Consider the following 27,540-nt stretch of genomic DNA (forward strand, 5'->3'; position numbering starts at 1 on the left):
ACTGTCACATAAGTAATGCATAAGTAATCCAAATTTGTCTCTGTTTAATCTTTTACCTGAAGCATGTTTCTCCAAATTTATACTTTATCGGAATTATTTTGGCATTCACATGCAGTTATTTTTTTTTCAATAAATAAATAGTATAGAGTATAGAGTGACTCTGTAGAGGCCAAGGGGAAAGTGAGATGAAAAACAAATTTGTATTAAAAAAACATAATATGTGTGGGGAACAGTTTAGATAATTTTGTCTTACTCAGATTTCTATTTTTGTTTAAAATGCTTTACCGATACAAAAGTTTATAGTATTAACAACTCTTGATTACATGTGTTAGTGAGAAACTGGGACTTCTGCAGTGCCCCAGTCATTATTTGAGCTGTTTTATCTTCCAACTGAACATTTACTCATCCTTTCACTTATTGCTGACCTTTTCCCAAATATCAACTCTCATTAAAATCTAATTTCACTCTAATTTCAGTGAGATTGAAAACTCATTTGCTGACTTCTACTGCCAGTTTTAGGTAAAATATATCTATTGATCTGTTCATTCAGCAAACATTTTAGAGTAACAATTATGTGCAGACAGCTGTTCTAGGTGTTGGAGATAAATTATTCAGCCAGACCAAAAAGTTCTTATTCTCACAAAATCTACAGTGCTGAAAAAAGAGTAAATATGCTTTTGAAAAGAAAATTTAGGTAATGGCAAATGTCATGATGAAAATACATCAGAGGAATTGCTGGGAGGCTATTTTAAGTTGAGAGGGCAGTAAATGCTTCTCTAAGGAATAACTTTTTGTGTTGAGATTTGGATGAGTCATGCATACATATCTGAAAAAAGCATCCCAGACAGAGAGAATACTCTAGGGAAGGAATGAGTATAGCATATTCAAAGAACAGAAAGAAAGCAGGTGTGTAAAGAGTGAGGGAAAGAGCAATACAAGATTCAGGTAGATAGTGGGGCTAAACCATATAAGTTCAAGTCAGCTAGTGAAGACCTTAATATTTTCGTCTAAGTAAGATGAGGAGACACTGAACGATTTTAAGGGAAAAGGTGACATGAAAAAAATTATATTTTAAGAACATTTTTTCTGGCTGCAGTGTGGGACTACATTGTGGCAAGTAGAAAGTAGAGGCAAGATTAGAGGCTACAGTAGTTGAGGTGAGAAGACAGTGACTTCAACTAAATTGATGAAGTGACGAAAAAGAGAAGCATTTCAGATTATGCTTTGTAGATAAGACTAATGGGGTTTGCTAATGGAATGGATTTGGGAGATAGTAAATTAGGACCTGAAGAGAGATTGAGGAAGAATTGCTATTGATAGAGGAGGAAAACAAGGAGAGAAAGCGTTGTTATGGATATTTGGAAGAACTCATGTGTTGTTGACATGGAAGCTAGAAAAGAACAGAAGGTATTTTAAGAAGAGAGAGTGATAAACTAAGAGATTGACTTCAATGACAGAGGGGGGACTACTGTATGGAAATAATTGGTGACTTTGATGAGAGTAGCAGTGTGTGAACCCAATGAGGTGGGATTGTAGAAACAATGTGGATATTCACATCACTCTTAAGAGATTTTGCTGTGAGAGAAAACAAAGAAATGTGACAAGCTAAAGAGAAGTTGAAAGTTAAGTTCTTTTTCAGTTTGTTTATTTTTTGATCAGTGACATTAAAGCACATTTATACACAGATAAGAATAAATTAGAAGAAAGGGGAGAAACTAAATGAAGGAAATTGATGGAATAATTATAGGAGCAAAGTCCCAAAGGCAAAAGGACATGGGAGTCACAGAATACGTGAAAGGTCATCTTTAAGAAGAACAGACACACTTCATCCATTTAATAAGACAGAAGAAAGAAAATATGGGTACCGATGATGATGGTTGGTAAAACCTGAAAGATATGATAAATATTAAAATTTGGTTTAAAAGATAGAGGTCTCACTGCATTAAAGAAATGCTGGAATCAGTGAACTAAGGGATGGAAGGTGGCAATCTTGCAGTGAGCTGAGAGGATAGGAGAATGGGTGCATGAAACAAGGTTACAGAGGAATATAGTTTACAAAAGGAATTAAGGATCTTAAATGAATAAACTAGCTACATTTTTAATGTTTCTTCTTGAAGTGGCAGGTAGTTAAGAAACAGATGCTAAAGCAGTTCTTCTAGGATCATATTAACTTATATGCTTGGACAATGTGCTAGCTGTAGAAAATGAAAAGGTGAAGACAGGTGAAAGAGTTAAGTAAAAAGGAAAAGGCAGGAAATGCAACAAATATGTACTGAGCATCTACTGTGTGCTAAGCATTTCATATACAATAGTTCCTATGTTCTCAGAACAAATCTGACGAATAAGTTTGTTATCTTCATTTTAACTTTAAGGACACTGAAACACCCGAGGCTACAAGAATTCAGCAAAGTTTATGCAATTAAGAAATAACATGAGACTTGGAACACAAATTAGGCCAATATTACTTCAAATCCCATGTTCTTTTCACTTTATTAATCCAAGGCGGAACTTCTGTAATTTGGCATATGACTAGACTTGGGAATGAACAAGGAGGAAAAGGGCATAATAAGATTTTCATCCTAGAGAACTGGGAAAATGATACTATTAAAAATATATTGGAAATTATCTATTCAGATTCTTTGCCCACTTTTTAAATTGGAAAGTAACCCCTTATCAGATTATCATTGACAAATATGTTCACCCATTCCGTTGGTTTCCTTTTTTGTTGTTGTTGTTCAGTTTCTTTTGCCATGCAAAAGCTTTTTAGTTTGATGTAGTCCCACTTGTTTATTTTTTTATTTGTCTCCCTTGCCCAAGGATAAATTGGGATGGAAAGAGACTTTGCTTGAGACAATGGACTCACATTGCAGTGTGAAGATGATATTTTGTTGAGCTGTACCCTTGAAACTGGTATGGTTTTTTAAACCAATGTCACTCCAATAATTTTAATTAAATATATATAATATAAAGAAACAAATACAACAAATTCTGTTTTAGATGCAAAATATGAGCTGTCAGCTGAGCATCCTCACAAAGACACCAAAAAAAATTGTGAAATATTTGAAACTGTACCTTATCAGATCAGGACTGGCAATACAAATTTATCTTTCATTCAGAAATTAGAAACAAGCAGCCATGTTTTTTGGGGCCTGACAATTTTTAAAAAGTGAGCTAGTAGCCAACTTACAAAATAACATATTTTACCAAATTAAAAAAAAAAAAGAAAGATCTGGTGGGGTCCAGATGCACAACTGGTGACAATTAGGTGGAATTGAGTGTCACTGGGCTCTTGAGGAAGCAGCTCTAGTTTTCCACAGATCCCACCTAGGCTGCAACTAACATTGAAGTTACCCAGCTAGCTCCTATAGGAAATTGTGTTTGCAAGCTAATATGTATATTCATTAATCTCTTCATGGACATATATCTATTATATGCCGGTGACTTTGCTAGTCACTGGGAAAATATTGACTGAGCAGACTTACATTGAACAAGTAATTGAATCTAGCATGCTGTCTTTTATAATAGGAGGGGAAGCAATCGGTGTTTTGGAGACACTCAGGGGAGCATCCTGGGGAATGTCATTGCAAGTAAGACTTAAGGATGAGTAAGAGTTCACTAGAAGACAAGTGAGCAGTTTCCAGAAAAAATGCAAATGAGGCATGTTTAAGGAACTGAAAGAAATTAAGTATTGCTTAAATACATTGTGCAAGAATGACAATGGGAGAAATGAAGCTGGAGAAATTATAAAGACTTTCCATGCTAAAATCAGAACTTTGAATTTTATCTGGAATATGTGAATATTTACTGGGTTATAGAAAGGTCAGATATTCAGATATATATTTTAGAAAAATAGTTCTAGCTGCACTAAAAATAAACACAAAAGGATAAGCCCAGAGGCAAGAAGACCTGTAGAACTCTGTGAGAGGAGGGTGGCCTAGCCCAGGATAGTGGCTCTGAGGGAGATTATGGGATGCAAATGAGAGGAGAGAGAACTGATGTAATGCTTTTATAAAAATAAAAATTAATTTTAAATAAGAAAAAGAATTAAGATGGAAGAAAAAAGTTACAAAGGTTAACCTTTTGGTATATCAGACCAAATCTGACCAAATTATGATACTTCCTTTTGAAAATGGTCTGTAAGACACAGTGATAAGTATAAATATCCAATGCTCCAGTAAACTATGAAGTATCATTTAAGCCAATTAAATGACATAAAACATTAAAATTAAATTTATAAAGGTGGGTCATTATTTGCAATCTACTTTTCTCACTGTTTCTTATAATACTAGTTAACTGACTACTACATATTTTATTGTTATTTGTTTTTGGTTTCAGTCCTCAGTATGTGAAGTAGTTCTAAATCAGAGGGCATTTTATGAACACAGCAATTTAGACTCACATCTAGAATAAAATCAGCCTTTAGAGAATTAATTAATTTTCTAGAATATAAAAACTTTTTTTCTGAAGTTGCTTCATTTTTTATTCACTTGGTTTTCTATACATTTACCCTTTAAATTTCCAGGAAAACTTCTCTACAGTATTTACTATTATACTCTAGAGAAATTCCCTAAAAGTTGATTTCATTCTAGAAGTAAGTCCAACATACTGCATTTGTAGGATGGCTTCTTTGATTTAGAACCACTTCACACTACAGTTCTTGACCAGGGACTCCTGGGAAGTCAGGCCATACTCGACTTGTTATAGGAACATGAGATTACATCAGTGTAATTACGAAGTTGACCTTCCACAGAACTGGCCTGTAATCACATGTAAAATTACCATGTAAACATTTGCTTTCAAAATTATGCACAGATATATGAGGCCATGAGTTAGGATTTACTATAGCATGCATGTGGTGCATTTTTTTAAAGAATGCCAGTTAATTTTAAAATTTCTAAGTGAGAAATGTGAATATATTGTGGAATCAAATACAAGTTCATCAGAATTGCAAAGAAAAATCACATTCCATTTGCCCTCTTGTTGTTAGAGACCCTAGACTAAATTTCAGAGATAATGAACTATTTCTCAGGTAAGGAAAAATAATGGGAAAGAAGAGAAATAAAGCATATGAATAATGTAAGCTCATCAGATTGCCTGCTAGCTAGTACTGCTTAACTTCAAAGATAAACTCCAGAATTCCACTAGATCCTCCAGGTGCTGAGGTGAGCAGTTATGGGTGAAGTGTATGGTGTAGTGGAAAGCAGTAGAGATTTAGAATTTGAATCTCAGTTTGGGGAAGTTTCTCAATCTCAGTTTCTCCCTTGCTTAGAAGAGAACATGTATGTTGGAGGACTGTTTTTGTCATCTACCACCCCAGTGGTAGTTCTTCATTGTTGTCAATTAAATAATATATTGCCTCTTTAGTCAAGTTTATTCCCAGGTACTTTATTTTTCTTGTTACTATAGCAAATGGGATTTTTTTTCTAGTTTCTGATTCTGATATTTCATTGCTGGTGTACAAAAATGCCTTCAATTTCTGAATATTGGCTTTGTATCCCCCTGTTTTTCCAAATTCAATTATCGGGTTGAGCAGTTTTGGGGGGAGCCTATAGGGTTTTCTATGTACACTATCATATCATCTGCAAACAATGACAATTTTATTTCCTCCTTTCCAGTTTGGATGTCCTTTGTTTCTTTTTCTTGTCTGATTACTGTGGCTAGAATTGCTAATACTATATTGAATAAAAGTGGTGAAAGCAGACTGCCTTTTGATCCAGTGATCCCACTGCTGGTATTATACCCAAAGAATCCTGAAACACTAATTCAAAAGAATCTATGCACCCCAATGTTCATAGCAGCATTATATACAATAGCCAAGTGCTGAAAACAGCCTAAATGTCCATCAGTAAATGATTAGATCAAAAGCCTGTGGTAAATTTATAGAATGGAATACTGCAGTAGAAAGAAAGAAGGAACTCTTACCCTTTGGGACAGCATGAATGGAACTGGAGAGTATTGTGCTTAGTGAAATAATCCAGGCAGCAAAAGACAAATACCACATGATCTTACCTATAAGAGGAACCTAATGAATTAAACAAACAAATTAACAAAATAAAACCAGAGACATGGAAACAAGGAACAGATTGACAATGACGAGAAGGGAGGGGGAAGGGGGGTAATGGGGGAAAGAAGGGGAAGAGTTTAGTCAAGGTACATGTATAAAGGACCCATGGACATGGATAACAGGTGGGGATTGACCATGGGTGTTGGGGGGTTGGCAGGGTAGGGGAGAGCAATGGGGTAAAAATTAGGCCAACTGTAATAGAAAAACAATATAAATAAATAAATAAAAAGTGAATAAATAATGTAATGCCTGTAAAGTATGAGCACAGAGCCTAGCAAAACACAAAAGCTTCAACAAATGGTGGCAGTTGTTAGGAGCTGAAATACCATAAAGAACACCAAAAAGGTGACTTCCTTTTTATAAAATGAGAAATGGTAGTCCCAGTTTACCAAAAGAAGTCTTTTTTTAAAAAATTAAGTAATAGCTAGTATTCCAAAATGTATATGAAAATTAATTTTTAACAAAATCCTATGATATTTATGTTTTCTATACAAAGAGGTGGCTTGCTGTTTCTATAATGAGCCCCAAACAGCAATAACTGAGTTAAATCTTGACCAGACATTACAGGGAAAACAAATATTCTCTCTTTAAAACCTTTTTACTGCTTCTTGATTTCCTTGTAACAGTGTAGACTTGCTGTTGATTTTTTATTTTGGCATATGTGCAAGTGTGTGTGTGTGTGTGTGTGTGTGTGTGTGTGGTATTCATTGCCTAGAAAGTTACCTTTTCTGTTTTCTTTAAATTTTAAGTGGATGAATTAAAGGTTTGTTCTCTTTTATTGAAGCAGAAATTAAGATTAATTATGCAGAATATAACTCCCATGGCCCTTAATTGTTCCTTTTCTGTCAGTGGCCTTTAATAGGAATAAAGATTCCCTTTATTTGTTTGAAATAATTAAGAATTGACTACATAAAGGCTTGCAATATACCTTCACCATGTAGATTTACTCATTAACATTAATGATGGCTGCTTCTGTCATTGCCAGTGAAGCCCCACCAGCCTGCAGAGACATTCTGACTCCCAGGAGATGTGGAGCAGGACCAAGACCAGCAGGGCAGGGTGTGGGCAGTGCTGACACATGGAAGAACAGAGTCACAGAAACAAGGGAGTGGAGAGTTCTGAGGAGGGAGTGATGACATTGTCAAATGGAATAGGAAGGCTAAGAAAGGCAAAAACTAGATAATCCTTTAGACTGGGCGGTACAGTTTCATTTGTGACTCTTGCGATAACAACTTCAGGGGAAAGGAGGTGAGAGTTTGACCTTCCCATTCTCTCTAGTTATCAAACCCGTCCACGCTCATGTTCTCAGCCACTGCACTGAAAACTTACCGTCTATTCTGCTTGCTAAGCTCTATTTCTCAGTTTTCAGAATTGTACCTGCTTTCTGGATATACTTGACTACTCCCCTCAACAAGTCTAATTCCCCCTTGGAAACCCGTCTCCTGTCCTACATTCTCTGTCTCAGCTCGGTGACCATCCAGTCATAATACCAGGACTCTGTCGTACTTTACTCTTACTTCTTTCTCACCTTGTTTTTCAAACTAACTGCCAACTCTTGTCAATTTTGCCACCTTTTTCTTAAATCTAATCTCACCTCTCCACAATATGAACAGAGACTTTGTCAGGCCTCATCCTTAATGGGCTAATGGAACAGTCTCCCTATTGATATATATTAAACCCCCCTCCCACCCCCAATTATTCTTCACACATACAACAGTGATATTTTCAAATGTAGTTATGACCAGGCCATAATCTCGGTTAAGCTCCTCTCTGTGTCCTCTATAACTTACAGGGGGTAGAATGTGACCACGGTCTGGCTACAGCCTACCTCCCAAACCCGTGCTCCGGTTCTCACACAGTGTCTGGAAACACAAAACTTTCTCTTGTCCCTAAGCTCAGGCTGTTTTCTCTATCTCAAATGCTACTTTAAGATTCACCTCAGTTGTCACGTCCTCCCACAGATTTGATTCTTCTCTCACTGGCACAATTAGTCAGCTCTCCTCTATGCCTCCCTATCACCATGTGTACCAATTCTCGTCGTCGTCGGCAGCCGTCCGTCTCGAGAGACGATGGTGTAGCTTCTTAAGAGTCTATCTGCACCGCCGAGAATGGCTGTGCAGTCCAACTCGGGAGTGACACAGTATCTGTCTCCTCCCGTGCTGAATCGACATCTTGCGATGACGCTGAAGCTACAGAGCCTGGGCAGGGTGATATGGAGGGTCTGCTGTTGCCCATGCAGCAGACCCCCCCTCTCTTCGCAGCTGAAGGGTCCAAGGGAAAGACGGAGTCGATACAGCTTGGGTTCAGGTGCGCCGCAGGAGTTGCCGGTGTTGACCACAACGTCAAACCGCCTTAGGGACTCCGGCTCCGGATTTTCTGTCGGGGTTTACTCCCTTAGCCTTTCCCCTGAAGAGGTATGCCGCAAGGCAGCGGAGGTTTTTTGGAGTCAGAGTTTTCCTTCTCTGATGTGCCCTGACTGGAAGATCGAACCAGCGACACCTAGCTCGCAGGCCGACGCTCAATCCACTGAGCTAAACCAGCCAGGGCTATGTACCAATTCTACAGTTACACTTACCAAACCTATAGTAATTATTCTTTTAATACATTTTTGTTGAATGCCTATTCTACTCCAAGGAAACAGGGTTGAAGATGAAAGACCCTAGAATATAATACTTCGACTATTTAATCTTTAAACTAGTAGAGCATTTGGTTCAAAGTTAGGATTTCACTAAATATGAGGGGGGACCCCAAAAATGAAATTTATTTATAAAAAATTGCATATTATTCTTACATCTATTGAGACATTGTTTTCCGCTGCTTAAAATTTTTTGAATTCATCAATTCTGTTTCCCTTTAGTGCTTCTGCTGTTTTTTCTTTCACCTCTTTCACATCAACAAAATGTTTCCTTTTGAGGGTTTTTTTCCTCAGGGGAAACCAAAATAAATCCACTGAGGTGATATGAGGTGAATAAAGAAGATGGGACATGGAGCTCATACCATTTTGGGTCAAAAACTTCTAAACACACAACACAATGTGGAAGGGTGCAGCTTGTAAATCACCCATCATGAAATGGGAAAATGCATTGAAAGTCTTCAAAAAAATTCACTCAAGCAGAACTCAGCTTCCCACAACAACACTATCTGGTACACTGATACAGATGCTTTCCTAGAACACTCACCTAGCAGGGGAAGCCTGTGCTACAAGGGGCCTGACCTCCAGAAGATAATTCCATTTTGGGAGTCCCCCCTCATATTTGTTGCATAAATAATTATAATTTTATAAAAGTGAATTATAAAAACATGTATACTCCCTGGCCAGGTGGCTCAGTTGGTTGAACCATCATCCTGTGCACCAAAATTTCATGGGTTCAATTCTCGGTCAGGGCTCATACCTAGGCTGTGGATTCTGGCCCCGGTCAGGGCATATCCAGAGGCAATTGATCTGTTTCTCTTGCATTCATGTTTCTCTCTCTTTTTCTCTCTCTCTCCCTTTCTCTCTCTAAAATCAATAAACATATCCTCAGGTGAGGAATGTGTGTGTGTGTGTGTGTGTGTGTGTGTACACAAAATCATATAAAAACAGAGTAGAGAGACAACTAATTCTGCTTAGCTTAGTGGTCAGGGACATCTGCCTGGCAGAAGCTCATTGTTAAAGATAAGCCTAGAACATAATTTAATTAGGCTTTTTAAATGATAACTTGAGTCTTAGAAAAAATGTATGGAAATTGCTTGTTAAGGGTGGAGTCAGAATTCAAATCTAGGTTTATCTGATTCCAAATTTTATAGTTTTTCCATTATGACCCGATCTAGAGGATAGACTCCAGTTATACCATAAACTATATTCTCTTTGGTTTACTGACCTGCTCAAAAACTTACACTAGTATAAAATTCTAGATTAATGCTATTCAACCCAATTTTGCACACACCATATTGATTACTTACTCTCTATAGACAAAGCTAATAACTATATAAATGACCAAAAATTTTACCAACTAATAGTTGCTAAAAAAGCAACAATCACAACAAAACCAAGGCAACCTGTGTTCCCCCACACACATATGCATGCACACCACTTGTCTTAAGTATAGCAGTTATCAAGAATTTGCCCCAAATGCCAAGCAACAATGAAAATTAAAAACATTTAAAGCTATGTTTTTATATTCAACTTTAACTTTTTCCTATTTTTTTCTTGGCATTATTAGCTTGCTTCCATCAAGTAAAGTATGTAAGTTAAAGAACATTTTCACTTACAAAATTTAAATGCAATTGTTATCAGGTAGAATGTGTATGATAAAATGCTATTCCTGATATTTTCAATCCAACAGCTGTTATCCAATATATCCCCCTCCTTCTAAGACAATGACAAACGCTAAAATAAGCTTGCTGTTTCAAATGGGAAAATATGATTCAAAAATGCCTTTGTACAAATTGTTGCTGAAAAGACCTGTATTTTTAAAATAACAGCAGTGATATTTATTGTTTTCTATGATAAAATGCCTGGGTATTTATTGTAGTTGCCATTTTTCCTCAGGGAAGAAAAGAGCTTGTCTCTCCAGCACATTCAATATTGCTAAAATTCACCAGAAGGGATTATAAGCGTTGCCATTTCCTACAGCTGTAATCTTTTTTGAAGCTACCAGCCTTTGCCCAGCTCTACACCTCCCACACCAGCCCACAGCTCCGCTGCTACTGAGACCTTAAAGAGTTGCTGGACCAAAAATATATTCCCTTCTTTGACTGCACACATACTACTCGCAGCAAGTCTTAATGATTTCTCCTCCCCCTCCTCACCCTCCTGAGAGTACTTTAACTACAACTCTCATTATTTTTCACCTGGATGTTCTCTAATTACCCACCTGCCTGCTTCTGGTAATAAGTGCCAGTTGTTACTCAAAAGCAAAAATCTGAGTAAGTCACTTCCCTACTCATGAACATTTAAGGGGTGGATGTGAATGTGAGGGAACAGTGTAGACTAGTTTGAAAGGCAAGTTAATGCATCTAGATTCTCTAGGTTAAGGGCAAGTTCTAAGAATGTTTCTTGTGGAATAAAATATAATATGCAAAGCATATTTTTATTGTATTTTTACATTTAATTTTCTTTCTTTTTTTAACTTATAACTACTTTTTGACTGTACCTTGGGAAAGGTGATACTTCGTTAATTCATCCTTGGGTCCTGGCACTGTGCCTCACTGAGTAGATGTTTAAGAGGTGCTCATGAACCCAAGTAGTCAGGAAGGAAGGGAAACGGGAATGGAATAATGGAAGAAGAAAGAAAAAGAAGGAGGGAGTGAGGGAAGGAAAGAAGAGCAAATGGATGTCATAATTAGCTTACAATTTTACCAAGATCATATAAAAACCATTTTTACTCCATTATTTCTGAGTTAATTCTTTTTAAATTAAATTTATTGGGGTGACTCTGGTTAACAAAATTGTACAGCTTTATAGGAGCACAATTCTACAACACATCATCTGCACACTGAATTGCCTGTTCACCACCCTAGTAAAGTCTCTGTCCATCACCAGCTATCTCCCCCTATACATTCTCCACTTCACTCTGCTTACTAAGTTATTAACTCATATTAAACTAAATAATTTTAACATATTTTATTATAATGTGTCCGAAATAATTATTTCTCTGAAACAGTTTTCAAACAAACCTGGAAACGCTATAGCCTGAGCACTTTCTTTTTAAAAATTTTTAATTTAATATATATTGTATTTTTTTCATTACCATTTAGTCCCCTTGTCCTCCCTCCTACCCCCCCCCGCCCGGCAATCACTATACTGTTGTCCATGTTGATAAGTGCTTTTTCCTTTTTGCTCAATCCCTCCACCCTGTAACTGTCCCCACAATTGTCATTCTTCTCTCCATGTATGAGTCTGGCTCCATTTTCCTAGTTAGGTCAGTTTGTTCATTAGATTCTACATATGAATGAAATCATAAGGTATTTGTCTTTCTCTGATTAACTTATTTCACTTAGCATAATGTTCTCCAGGTCCATTCATCCATACTGTCACAAAGGGTAAAATTTTCTTTTTACGGCTGCATACCATTCCACTGTGTAAATGTCCCACAGTTTTATCCACTCACTTGCTGATGGACACTTGGACTGCTTCCATGTCTTGGTGATTGTAAATAACACTGCAGTGAGCATCGGGGTGATTATGTTCTTTCAAATTAGTAGTGTTTTGGGTTTCTTCAGATATATTCCTAGATGTGCATCACTGGGTCAAAAGGCAGATTCACTTTTAATTTTTTGAGGTATCTCCACACTGCTTTCCACAGAGGCTGCACCAGTCTGCATTCCCACCAACAGTGCAGAAGGGTTCCCCCTTCTCCACATCCTTGCCAGCACTTGGTGTTTGTTGATTTATGATGATAGCCATTCTGACAGGTTTGAGATAATATCTCATTGTGGTTTTAATTTGCATTTCTCTGATGATAAGTGATGTTGAGCATCTTTTCATATCCCTATTGGTCATCTGTATGTCCTCTTTGTAGAATTGTCTATTCAGGTCCTTTGTCCATTTTTTAATTGGGTTCTTTTTTTTTATGTTGAGTTTTATAAGTACTTTATATATTTTGGATATTAACCCCTTATCAGATGTATTGGCAAATATGTTCTCCCATTCTGTGGGTTGTCTTTTTAATTTTGTTGATGATTTCCTTTACTGTGCAAAACCTTTTTGTTTTGATGTCCCATTATTTTTTATTTTGTTTCTCTTGCCTTGGAAGATATATTTGATAAAATATTGCTACAAGTAATCTCCAAAATTTTGCTGCCTGTATTCTCCTAGGTTATTTATGGTTTCAGGTCTAATATTAAAGTCTTTTATTCATTTTAAATTTATTCTTGTGTGAGGTGTAAGAAAGTGGTCTAGTTTCATTTTTCTGCACATATCTGTCCACTTTTCCAAATATCTTTTATTGAATAAACTATCTTTAGCCCATTGTATGTGCTTGCTTCCTCTATTGAATATTAATTGACTATAAAGGTATGCATTTATTTCTGGGCTCTCTATTCTGTTCCATTAATCTAGGTGTCTTTTTATGCCAGTACCATGCTGTTTTGATTACTATGAATTTATAGTATAGTTTAATATTAAGTAGTGTGATTTATCCAACCTTGTTCTTCTTTCTCAGGATTGCTGTTGCTATGTGGGGCCTTTTATGGTTCCATATAAATTTTTGAAATATTCTAGTTCTGTGAAATGTGTCACTGGACTAATGATAGGAATTTCATTGAATCTAGAGATTGCTTTAGGTAGTATGGATATTTTAATGATTTTAATTCTTCCTGTCCATGATCACAGTATATGCTTCCACTTAGTTGTATCTTCTTCAATTTCTTTTTTCACCATCTTATAATTTTTCATGTATAGGTCTTTTACATCCTTGGTTAGGATTATTCCTAGGTATTTTATTCTTTTTGGAGTAATTGTGAATTGGGATTGTTTTCTTAATTTTCCTTTCTGTTAGTTCATTATTAGCATATAAAAATGTAACTGATTTCTGCATATTAATTTTGTATCCTGCTACTTCTCTGAATTCATTTTTCAGTTCTAGTATTTTCTTGATGGAATCTTTGGAGTTCTCTATGTATAGTATCATGTCATCTGCAAATAAAGACAGTTTTACTTCTTCATTTCCAGTATGAATGCCTTTTATGTCTTCTTGTCTGATTGTTATGGCTAGGACTTCCAGTACTATGTTGAATAAGAGAGGTAAAAGCAGATATCCCTGTCTTGCTCATAATCTTAAGGGGAACACTTGTAGTTTTTGCCCATTGAGTATGATGCTGGCAGTGGGTTTGTCATATATGGCCTTTATAATGTTTAGGTATGTTGTCTCTCTTCTCACTTTGCTTAGAGTTTTGATCATAAGTGGTTTTGTATTTTATCAAATGCTCTTTCTGCAATCTATTTATATGATCATATGGTTTTTATCCTTCATTTTATTTATGTGGTGAGCCACCCTTTGTATTTCTTTGATGTCAATTGTTATTTCTCTTCTTTCATTTCTGATTTTATTTATCTTGGTCGTTTCTCTTTTTTTCTTGATGAGTCTGGTTAAAGGTTTGTCAATCTTGTTTATCTTTTCAAAGAACCGGGTCTTGAATTCGCTAATTTTTTTAAAATTTTTTTTAGACTCCATTTGTTTATTTCTGCTCTGATCTTTATTATTTTCTTCCTTCTATTCACTCTGGGCTTTGTTATTCTGTTTCCACTTCCTTCAAGTGTGAAATTAGATTGTTTATCTGAGCTTTCTTCTTGTTTTTTGAGATAGTCCTGTAATGCTATGAATTTCCTTCTTAGGATTGCTTTCCCAGTGTCCCACAGATTTTCTATTGTCAAGTCCTCATTTTCATTTGTCTCAGAGTATCTTGATTTCTTCCTTGATCTCATTGTTAACCCATTCATTGCTTAATATCATGCTATTTAGCTTCCATGTCTTTGCATGTTTTTCAGTGCTCTTTCTTGTGATTGATTTCTAGTTTCATAGTATTGGGTCAGGGGAGATGCTTGTTATGATTTCAATCTTCTTAAATTTATTGACACTTGTTTTGTATACTAGCATGTGATCTATCCTAGAAAACATTCCATGCGCACTCGAAAAGTGTGTATATTCTGCTGCTTTGTGATGAGAAGCTCCTAAGATATCAATTAAATCCGTTATCTAATGTGTCATTTAAGGCCACTGTCTCCTTGTTGATATTCTGCTGGAAGATCTATCCATTGAAGTAAATCGGGTTTTAAAATCTCCTAATATGACTGATTTCTGTCAATCTCTCCCTTCATGTCCTTCAAGATTTGCTTAACATATTCATGTGCTTTTATGTTGGGTACGTAAATGTTACTAGGGTAAAATCCTCTTGTTGGATTATTCCCTTTATCCATATGTAGTCTCCTGCTCTGTCTCTTACTATATATAGCCTTGGTTTTAAAGTCTATTTTGTCAGTTATAAGCACTGCTACCTTAGCTTTTTTTTTTTTTTTTTCTTTCCATTTGCATGAAGTATCTTTTTCCATCCTTCTAGTTTTAGTCTGTGTGTACCTTTTCAATCTGAGATGAGTCTCTTGGAGGCAGCATATATATGGGTCTTATTTTCTTATTCATTCAGCTACCTTATGTCTTTTGGTCAGAGCATTTAAGCCATTTACATTTAAGGTGATTATTGGTAGATATGTATGTAGTGCCATTTTATTCTTAGACTGTTTTCCTCCATTTTTTTCTTTCTTTTTTTCTTCTTCTCAAAGCAAGCCCTTTAACATTTGTTGTATTACTGGTTTGGTGTTAACAACTCCTTTAGCTCTTTCTTTTCTGGGAAGCTCCTTATTTCCCCTTTGATTTTATATGATAGCCTTGCTCAGTAAAGTTGCCTTGGTTGTAGGTTCTTGCTTTTCATCACCTTAAATATGTCATGCTACTCCCTTCTGGACTGAAATGTTTCTGTTGAAAAATCAGATGCCAGTCTAATTGGTGCTCCCTTGTAGGTAACTTCCTGCTTTTCTCTTATAGATTTTAGGATTCTCTCCTGGCCTTTAAGCCTTATCATTTTAATTATGATGTGTCTTAGTGTAGACTTCTTTGGGTCCAACTTGTTTGGGACTCTATGAGCTTCCTGGACTTGTGTGTATTTTTTCTTCACCAGCTTAGGGACATTATTGGTCATTGTTTCTTCAAAGAGATTCTTGGTCCCTTGCTCACTCTCTTCTCCTTCAGGTATCCCCATGATGCATATGTTGTTCCACTTCATGTTGTCCAAAATATTTCTTAAGCTCACCTGAATTAATTAACTTTTTTTTCTTTTTGCAGCTCTACCTAGGTGTTTCATTATTCCTTGTGGTCCAAATCACTAATTTGATTCTCTGGTTCATCTAACCTACTGTTTATTCCTTCCAGTGTATTATTTATTTCAGATATTGCATTTCTGACTGGTCCTTTTTTATGGTTTCTATGTCTTTTATCATGCTGTTCAGTATGCTTATAATCATTATTCTAAACTATCTGATAAATTGCTTCTTTCCATTTCATCTAGTTCTTCTGGAGAATTCTCTTCTTTCATGTGGGGTCTGTTTCTTTGTCTTCCCATTTTGGATGCTTGTTTGTATATTCCACCTTAGTTGTTAAAATAATCAGTCATTAAGCTGATTGGTTGTTGATCTAATCAAGCTGTAATTAGCAGCCCAGTTTAAGCACCACAGAGTGAGGCAGAGTAATTCATGCAGGCAGGGCTATTGCTTCCCCTCAGGCTGATGTCACTTTGGAGAGGAGTACTTTGCTTGAGAATGATGGCTGCTGCAGTATGGGGAATGACTCACCACAGGGATCCTGGTAGCTCTTCCTTCAGTTTTCTCCCCAGAGCCACCAGCACCAGACTCTCCTCAAGTGTCTGTATTCCACTCTGCCCTCCCTCTGCCAGAACCCAGGGCAAATGGCTGCAAATGAAATTTTGTGCATAGGCCCTTTAAGAGTCTCTCTGTATCTCTAGCCATCTCTTCCTGGCAGACAGAAACACTGCTGCTTTTCCTAGCTAGGAACCCAGCTAGGAACCCTAGCTGGGTTCTTTCTGGCTCTATTGTTGTAGGCTGAGAGACCAGCTTGGGATTTAGACCCCACACTTACCAGGAGAATCCCCCTGGCCACTAAAATACCCCTCTAGAACTTCAGCTACTGCCCATGGGAGCCCAGCTAGCCCTCTCTCACCTCCCCTGCACTGTCTTCCAGTCTTATTGTGATGAAGTGGTTTCTTCTGTCTGTCTGTGGTTATAAGGCTTCTCTACAGCTAGTGTTCAGTTGGTTATTCAGGATGATTTCTCTACAATATAGTTGTAATTCCAGATTGGTCCTGGGAAATTAGTGTAGCTTCCACTTACTCCTCTGCCATCTTGGATCCTTCCCTGAACACTTTCCAAGGGATTCAAAGGAAGAGCTTCTAAGAAACCAGCCATTCAGTGATGCCAGCTCATTAGACAATAACTCCTTTTCCCTGGTGGAATCCACTTGTGCCAATATATGCCATCAGTAACTCTCTCACTGAATATTTATGATTTTATTTGGAACTTTTCAGGAAAAGTTGATCTTTTTTAAAATTCACAAGCAACTAATACTTTTTTATCTGTGGTGCAAAAATAAACAACTAATTTTTTTTCTAGAGAACTGTTTTAATATACAGTTATTCACATTCATGACATTTTTATTGTGTCCTTGATTTTCCAAGCTGGAATACAAAGGTGATAATGAAATGCTAATTCAAATTATAATAGTTTGCATTTGTATAGCACTTCAAGGTTAGCAAAGTGCTAAAACATATACTCTCATTTAACTCTAATTTAGATCCTTGCTGTCAGTAATCATTGAATTTCAATCTTCTCCATTAATCCCCCTGGGACTGGCTCAAGTTTCCTTTCTCACTCACTCTCCCCTACCAAGCAGCTTCCAAATGTTGTCACTTGTCACTGTTATCTTTCCAAAGCTGGATCTGACGGTGTAGAGGGAGCAATGTGCTGCAGCATATCTGGTTTTGTATCTGACAAAACTGAGCATGAAGGCTGGCTCTGGCACTTTTTAGTTATATGACCTTGTAAAACTTAACTTCCTGAGTTTTCTCACCTGCAAAGTAGAGGTAATAACACTTTCTGCTGCAAGAGCTAAAGATGATATATTTTAAAATCTAGTTTAGTGCCTTGCACATATACACTAAGCACTCCCACAATTGATGACTATCTTGTTATTTCCCACTACCCTACATAAAAATATTCAAGAAGCAACAATTTACTGAGAAAGTACCATGTGTTAGGCATTGCATTATACACTGAAGATGCAGCAGTGACTAGAAAGCTTACAGTCTAATAATGCCAAAACAGAGACAATTTTTTTTCAATAGGGATACATACAGAATGTTATGAAAATACACAAATGCAGCATGTAAACTGGTGTTAAGCTGGGATCTTAAATTTGGGAAGACCTGAGCTTGAAGAAGGAGGTAAAGTGGAGATGAGATAGGATGGAGTGGGAAAAGGCTTCAGCTGGAACCCTGGCATTTACAAAGGCGAGGCAGAGCTTGGTGAGTGCAGAAACTGGCAGTTATTGGGTGTGGCTGGAGATATGGTAATGCAGGGAGGTGGAGGAAGAGACAGGGCATGGGGAATGACAAGATGAGATACTGGAGAAGTGAAGGGCATTGAAAGCCATGGCAGGACATTTGAATTTTGTCGTGAAGAGAGCAGAGATATATTCAGAAAGTATAAGCAGGAGATGAACCTGATCACATTTGCTTTTCCAGAAGTGACATTTTGTGACCTATCACAGGGGTCCTTAACCTAGTCCACATATCCATGGATGGGCTTCTGGTGATTTGCAAGTTCCTTGAAATAGGATGCAAATGTGTGTGTGTGTGTGTGTGTGTGTGTGTGTGTGTGTGTGTGTGTGCGCGCGCGCGCGCATGTGTATATTTTTCTGGAGACAGCATCTATAAGTCTGACTCAGAAATGAATAAAGATCATCAATGTAAATACCTCCTGCTGGATAAAACCCAGACTCGTATATATTCACATTCAGGCTAAAACCTTCATTTTCTAGTCCCTTCCACAAAGTTTAGAATAATGCCACTTTTAATTTTTGCCATTCCTAATATTCCCCTGAGTCTTTTTCCTAGTACAGTTCTCTGGACTGACCTGCTCTTCCCAATGTACCCTGTCTCCCACCCACCTTCTGCACACAGGAAAACTCCCCTCTGAAAGGCTGCTGAGCTGTTTCTTCCTTCTCTGGGCATTCTCTCTTTTTTGTTCCCCGTTTTTCTCTAGCTCAAGCACATTTCACAGTCATAGAGTTCAAATGATCCAGCTAGAATGAGAGATGCACAAAGAGACCAGGGCACTAGAAATAGAAAGTACAGAGACTGACCCATACTTACATGGCAATCAGATGTACAATAAAACTTGTCTTGAAAATCAGTGGAGAGAAAATGGGCTGTTTTTAAAATGGTTCTAGAACAACTGGTCTTCTATAAAAGGAAAATAATGAATTCTTCATATCATTCACAAAATATGCTCTAAATGAATAAAATCAAAGCATTAAAACTTTCATAAGGAAAAAATTGGAGACCATCTGCACATATTATTATAAAACTAAGGATAAATTTGACTACTATAAGTGTCTTTTTATTGAAAGTTACCACAAAAAGAATGGAATGTTGAGCCATATAGTGAGACAACTGTAAAAGAATTGTATCCAAAATATGTGACAGTCTTTCAAATGAATAAAATAGGAAAAAAAGTTGTTTTTTTAGATACTTTGTTAAAAGGTATTATTGTTTTACATACCACAAATTGAAAAATAATTAAATAGTCTGAAAAGATCTAATTTTGGAAATAGCATGAAGAAATAAGTATTCTTATCCTTGTTGATGAGAATTAAAATTTTTATAGCCACATTGAAAAATAATTTATTATTTTGTAAATCTGAACATATGCCTACCTCCTCAAGGAAATGTTTGTATATGTGCACTAGCAGATGTATATAAGAATATTTGTAGCAGCATTGTTCATATTAGAAAATATTAAAATCAACCCAAAACTTTGTGAACATTAGAAAATCTAAGAAAATTGTGTTATATGAATAATAAAGTAATAAAAATGAATAGATTTCACACATACATATCAACTTGGAATAATGTTAACAACATAATATTAAATGAAGTCAACCTGCAAAGGAAAGCAAGAAGTATTATTTCATTCACAAATAGACAAATCTAAATATATATTTTTAGGAACACTAGACCTGTATTAAACAAATAAATGAGGGAAATTTAAGTGAAGGGACATGATTGGAAAGACATAAAGTAGCTTCCTTAAACTGGATTAAGGAATGTGGTCTTTGTTTTATTATGAAATTTTAGAACATATAGATTATATATACTCTTGTATTTGTATATTTTACCATAAAAAATTTTGAAAAATATAAAAACAGTCACAAGTTGCATGCAATGACTCACAAAAGACACGGTTCCTCTGCTTGAAGAGCTTCCAGTCTGGTGTTTATTTCAAGACCTCTGTCCTTCCTACTTCATACACTATTGTAAGGGATTCTCTATTGTTTCTTCCTTCTACATTATGTTACATTTTTTCTGTCTTCTTAAGCTGCATGTTTAATGTACTCATTTTCACACCTTTGTCTTTTCTAATATAAGCATTTCAAGCTAGAATTTATTCCTAATTACTCTTGCTATATTCTGCCATTTTAAATGTGATATTTTATTATCACCTGGTTTATTTTTTAATTTCCACTATAATTTTTTAAATAATTAATTGCTTTATGATCCAAGAATTTGATCATTTTATTAGTAATTCTTTGAAGTTTATTGAGACTTTATGTCTAATACACGGTTAATTGCCATTTTTTCATATGTATTTTTAAAAAATACTCATGGGGATGATTCAGTATTCTATTTATCTCCACTAGAACAAACTTGTGGACATCAATTCTTCACTAGCTTTTCTTTTCTTTTTGTCTGTTTTTAATCAATTTTGGGGAGCTGTGTATTAAAGTACCCTGTTTTGACAATAGCTTTGTAATACTGACTTGCATATAGACCAAATTTTTCTTCAAATATTTTAAAGCTAGGATACTAAATATGTACACACTTATATATTCTTGATGAGCTGAAGTACTTATTAACATATAATCACTCTCTCTAGTAATATATTTTGTTTTAAGTCAGTATTACTGCATAGACGTTTTTGGTTAATTTTGCTAGTTTTATCATCATTGACTCAAGTTTTGAGGGTATCACTGTTAATAGGATAAATTTTAATTACTTTTAAATTTAATCCACTCTGATAGTCTTTATTTTTAAAGTAGAAAGATTAATTCATATTTACTGATTGCAGCTATTGGTATATTTGCATTAATTTATTCCACTCTAGTCTTCATTTTTATCTGTTTTGCTTTTTCTAAGTTATTACTTGTTTTTATTATATTTACTAGAGTTTTTCTTTCTATCGTTTTTAACTTATTTTGCCTCTACCCACTAAAAAGCTATGCACCTTATAGCTATTTCTCCAGTTGTTACCCTAAAAATTTTAATATACACATTTAATTTTAATCTAAAGTTAATAAATACCTTTACCCTCCTCCCAAATAATGTAAAAAGAATCTGAAAATGTTTTAAATATGATATTTTTCTGATACATGACTTTGTTGTTCAGAATTTTAGTTCTACATTAATTTCCCCAGATTTATTGAGATATTGTTGACATATTAAGATCTACAGTATAATTAAATACATGTGTATATTGCACAATAATTACTGCAAAAGGTCAAAAAGTATCAATGAGATGCCATATCTCCACCCCTTTATGTAATAATGATTTGTGTGTATTAGCACCTTTTAAGATCTACTTTCTTAAAAACTTTCAAGAAATAATACAGTATTATAATTATAGTCATTATGCTGTGCATTAGAGCCCCAGATCTTATTTATTTATAGCTGGGAGTTTGTACCCTTTAACCAACATTGTCCAAATTTCCCCACTTCCCAAGCCCCTGCAAAACAACACTATTTTTATAAGTTTGTCTTTTTTAGATTCACATACAAGTAAAATTGTATAATAAATTTATCTTTAACTGTCTGATATATTTTACTTAGTATAATGCCCCCAAGGTCCATCACATTGTCACAAAAAAGCAAGATTGCCTCCTTTTTAAGACTAAATAATATCTCATGTTATATGTATATCATACCTTCTTCATCCATTCATCTGTTCATGGATACTTGGGTTGTTTCTATGTCTTGGCTACTGTGACTAATGCTGCAGTGAACATGGGGGTGCAGATATCTCTTTGAGAAAGTATTTCCTTTTTATTCCCAGAAGTAGAATCACTGGATCATATAGTAGTTCTATTTTTAATCTTTTGAGGAAACTCCATACTATTTTTCATAATGACTGTACCGATTTACATTCCCATCAACAGTACACAAGTGTTTGCTTTTCTCCAAATCCTTATCAACACTTTTTTTGTCTTTTTAATAATAACCATTTTAACAGGTTTGAGGTGATAATCACATTGTGCTTTTTATTTGCATTTCCCAGATGATTAGTGCTGTTGAGCACCTTTGCATGTACCTGTTGATCATTTGTATGCTTTCCTTGGGAAATCGTCTATTTAAGTCCTTTGCCCATTTTTCATTCAGTTTTTTTTTTGTTTTTACTATTCAGTTGTATGAGTTCTTTTAAATATTAACCCCTTATCAGATAGTTTGTAAGTATTTTGTCCAATCCTACAGGTTGCATTTTTATCCCACTGTTTCTTTTGCTGTGCACAAACTTTTTAGTTTTATGGAGCCCCATTTGCTTACCTTTGCATTTATTGCTTGTGATGTGAGTGTCATATGTAAACAGTCTTTGCCAAGATCTATACCAATGAGTTGTTATCATGTTGTCTTCTAGTAGTTCTACAGTTTGGATCTCACACTTGCCTTTAATCTCTTTGAGTTAATTTTTATGCATGCAATAAGATAGGGTCCAATTTTATTCTTCTCTATGTGGTTATTCAGTCTTTGCAACACCATTTATTGAAGAGGCTTTCCTTTCCCCCATTGCATCTTTTTGGATCCCTTGTTAAATATTAGTTGGCAGTATATGCATGAGTTTTTTTCGGGGCTCTCAGTTCTGTTCCAATGATTTATGTCTATTTTTATGCCATTCATACTGTTTTGTCTTACATTGATTTTTTTATCCCATGATTAGACATTTTGTTATTGTTTAATATTGTTGATATTTGTTTATGTCTAACCACACATTTTTTAATACAATTTTTAAAAATTATTGCTTTTCCTTCTTGCATCTCTGACCTCCCTGCAAATGCATGCATTCCCCATGGACTCCTTTTGCAAGGTTGTTTTTTCATTTAGACCCCATCTCTATGTGAAGTGGTCTCTAAATCAGTATCCCACTCTGTTTAGACTCCAGATGGTATTCTATCCTTCCCCTTGAAAAAAGAACACCTTTTTTTCCCATTCATCTATCAGGTACCAACATATACCACCAAAGCAAAAGCTAAATACAAACCTACTTAACAGAATGTGTTACTATCTTGTTATTCTGGAATTTGAGAAATGTCTGTATTATATAGCCAGAGCTCAATTATCTGTTAAAGGAGTGTGTGTGTGTGTGTGTGTGTGTGTGTTTAGTTTTGTTCCACTGGAAGATTTTTCTCTATTTGCCCAACATACTGCTAAAAACAGAAATTGGCAATATCTTTCATATTTTTATCTTCAGTATAGACAATAGCATAAAATTGGTACTCCATAAATTTATTTTAAATACATGTAGATGTTGTAGACCCCAAGATCTGAGATCCGAGTCTCCTCATACTATCAAATAAATATCTGAAACTAGTTTAATTAACACATATTTTAAGTTGGGAGTATGTTTATATACTAAAAGAAAAATGCCCTGTTATCCCTCTTTGTCTTCATCTGCTCACTTGTGCTGGCTCCCAGGTGATTCTTTTTTTCATCACCTCTTCCAGGAATATTTTCATGAGTCAGCCTCACTACCATCATGAATATTATCTGGTACAGATATGCTATATATGTGTTTTTATCATACCTGATATTTACCTTGGCATAGATTTTTCAGTCTATTTAATTTATTGTCTGAGTAGTAACTTGTAATTTGTGTCCCTTGCACTTTGCATAGTGTCTAGTTTGTAACAGGTATCAATTATTGGTTTTCCATGAATGAATGTATAATTCCTTTTTGAATACACATTTTTGGCTCCAAATATGTTGTTGCTTCCAACCTTCAGGCCATTCTCTTTGTGTCAGCTCTCTTAGAAAACATCAAACCATTACGTTTTTAAGTCAGTATTTAAATTGCATACTCTTCACAAACCAATTTGTCAGAGTTAAATTACTTTCATTAACCCAAGAAAAATAGCTTTCATACAAAAATATTTTAAGACTCAAAACAATTTCATTGCTTTAAAATGCAAAATATCATTAACAAATAAAAGTCAGGTTAACTATAACCATTAACAGTTTTACTTTAATTAGCTATTAATTATATTTGCTATTTTATACTATATGAAGAATTACAGCTATAATCATCCATGACTTCATTTTCATTCAAAGCTTGAATCTTGAACAAATCATTAAAATTTCTTTTTAATTTCTTTCTAATTTATAGACATCATGACTCATATTCAAAAGTTTACCATTTTGTTTATGAAATTATATTTCATTCAGATTGTTTACCTCTCTGAAACTTCAAATTCAATAAAGTACCACTTTCAGCTAGAACTTAGCACTCTATTCAATTTTCTTCTATTTATCTAAATATTTGTTAAAATATATATTTAAGCATACACTATATACAGTAATACACTGTGATAGTTACTTTGGTATACACAAAAGTGAAACAGGTTACTACCAAGATGATTTAGATATGATTTGTACCTTCAAAGACCTCATCATCTAGAAAAGTAAGAAATCAATTAATTATATAGGTTTGCCTCTGTATCTCTGCATATAAATATTAAAACATCTAATGGTTATTAACTCTTGCTATGTGCCAATCACAGTTTTACATTTTCACAAGTAATTAACTTCATCAAATCAAGGCCATTGATTATAAGACACACCATTATTGTAAGAACACTAAGAAACACTCCTTAAAACTTCTAACTTACTCTTGATTATAAGTTGCATCCCAAATATCAAAGATGTTAATATGTAAAAAATATAGAATTTTGAATTGATTAAATGTAATAATTCATCTAATGTTCTCAACAACCCTTCAAGTTAGTTAATAATATTGTTCTCATTTTACCAATGAAAAAGTTAACAGAGTTCAGCCATGGCTGGTGTGGCTCAGTGGATTGAGTGCTGGTCTACAAACCAAAGGGTCACAGGTTCAATTCTCAGTCAGGGCACATGCCTGAGTTGTAGGCTGGGTCCCCAGTTGGGGATATGGAAGAGGCAACCACACATTGATGTTTCTCTTCCTCTCTTTCTCCCTACCTTCCCCTGTCTTTAAAAATAAATTAATAAAACCTTTAAAAAAGAAAAAGAAAAAATTAACAGGGTTCAGCTACATTAAGCAACTTGCTCAAGACCATATAGTTAGTAAGTCAGTAAGTGGGGATTGAACCCACATCAATATGATTCCAAATGCCATGCTGTTAGCTTCTGTACCAGAGAAGTCTTGCATGCTTTATGTAATAGGGTGTTCAGGAGTGTCCATATCTTTTATTCCTAACATGATTTTATTTAAAGTTGGTGAAGAATACAGGAATGTCTTAATTTCTGAAAGAATTGAGAATTTAGTTGAGATGATATTTGAATTGTAAAAACCCTCCGTTTTGAAATTTATTTGTCTAAATTTGGCCTAATATGGTTATAATAATCAGACTAAAGAACAGGTAGTATACCTTACTAATAGCAGTAATGAGGCAATTGAGTTTTCTTTTAATCTGTGAATTTATAAGGTTGCATTGCATATAGATGTAATGATCCTTACATGACGGTATAGACTGGACAAAAATTTTGTTAACTTTTACCATGAGTGTAGACATTTGTTTTTTCTATTTTTAAGAAAAGATTGGCAGTTAATAGAAACCACCTATTAAACTTCAATTTTTTAACTTATATTTAAAAATGGTGGTGACATTTCTATATAGCATGTTGAAATTCTAACAAGGAGCTCAAATGACTAACCAAAGGAAAGAAACTATATATTTAATCTTAAGTAGAAACCACTGCAATCTATTTTTTAAAAAACTAATGAGTTAAGAAATAACAACTATATGTTACATTGTTTCTGCCTATAAATAATGAATTACATGTAAGAACAAGCTGTAGTTAGATGTACTCTGGGCCAATTGCATAGTCATGGATACCAGAGACTTCATCTGTGAAAATTTACCAAAACAGAATTAGAAATGTCAAACAGAAAGGATCTCATTAAGATAATTCTTCCAGAAATGAATAAAAATTCTGTCCCAGCTGTTTAGATGCAGAGTAGTCAAGATGAAATGGACATAGCTAAAAAGTCTTGTTTCCCAGAATTTGTTACTATAAACACCTACATCACTAGCGTGCTTGTTAAAAATATAGATTTGACCTCCATCCCAGATCAACTATATCAATATGTCTTTGTGTAGAGCTTAAGAACTCATATTTTAAACAAGAACCTTCACCACTAGGGGTTATAAGCATGTTGGATTTGAGGACACTTGCTTTAGCACTCAACATTTCCCCACCTAGTACTGTGTATGGACCGATGGCAGGTGTTAAACAATAACTCATGATTTTTTTCACTGAATATCAGATTGAGTGTTTCATTTACTTGATATTGTTGAGCAGTATAGAGGGACACAAAAGAAATGTGATCTCATGTACCCAAATGTATATCAATTTTTGCATGTTATATAAACAACTGTGCGATGTGATTAAGTCAAAATACATACTGCTTTCTGAAATCTAACATAGTGGCAGGAAAAGAGAATTAAGGTAATCCTAATAGCTGTAGGAATAGAAAGAAAAGAATAACTCAAGAAATTAATTCTAAGAAGAAACTCCATAGGGACAGTGGCAAATGTAATATTAATGGTAAACAGAAGGAGAAAAAGTAGAATATCTTGGATTTTGAATTTGGGAGCACAGAATAGCGAGACAGTAAAACGGGTATGGAAAATGTTCTGAAAACAATCACGTGTTGGATCGAAGTTGAGAGTTTGTAGTTGGCCCTTTCACTACCACATTTATAAAGATGAATTGAATTATGTTACTGAGTTTATGTATGAATGGATTTAACCAAATTGAGATCTAATTAATCATTATTTTTTTACAGCAATTGTTCAACTGTCAAGCTCTACGAAAACTAAGTATTCCTGACAATGACCTTTCAAATCTGCCAACCAGTATTGCTAGTTTAGTTAATCTCAAAGAACTCGACATCAGTAAAAATGGTAAGATTTCATCTCATCTCTAAATAATATTTTACTGAAAATATTCTTTAATCTTTTCTCTTAGCAAATGATATAATACTTTTTCTTTGATTTCGTTGTAACTCTCAGTTAATTTTATTGAAAAGTTAAATCTTATTGTATGTCTCAGACAGAAAACCCCTCTCCCCTTCACCTACTAGTGTGCCTGATTTCACTCTGCATTTAGATGTGTTATTTAATCATTTTTAGAATATTTTACTGCCTTTACACTGTGGTGGGCCAGAAGTATTTTATATAACCACAGAAAACATAGATCCTTTCCTCAAAATATCATAATTGAGTTGAGATATGCTTGATATCAAATATAGTGCCTATAATTAACAATATGATGTTGTGAACTTCAAAATTTGTTAAGAAGGTAACTTATGTTAAGTGTTCTTAACACACACATACACATAGACACACACATGAAGTAAAAACAAAAGAGTAGAAACAAGAAAATAACCAGGGGACACAAAG

The 27,540-nt window shown here is 34.9% G+C and overlaps 1 protein-coding gene across 1 annotated transcript in view; it reads left to right on the forward strand.

The window, feature by feature from the left end:
* LRRC7 (leucine rich repeat containing 7) overlaps positions 1-27,540 on the forward strand; it is a 299,869-nt gene that overhangs the window by 11,938 nt on the left and 260,391 nt on the right. The window contains exon 2 of the mRNA XM_090269599.1: positions 26,925-27,042. Coding sequence (XP_090125725.1) covers positions 26,925-27,042 — 118 coding nt within the window. The remainder of the gene's footprint in view (positions 1-26,924; positions 27,043-27,540) is intronic.

This window comes from Furipterus horrens, unplaced genomic scaffold, assembly GCF_987537825.1.
Source record: "Furipterus horrens unplaced genomic scaffold, mFurHor1.1.pri manual_scaffold_3, whole genome shotgun sequence".
In the NCBI taxonomy this organism is placed as follows: domain Eukaryota; kingdom Metazoa; phylum Chordata; class Mammalia; order Chiroptera; family Furipteridae; genus Furipterus; species Furipterus horrens.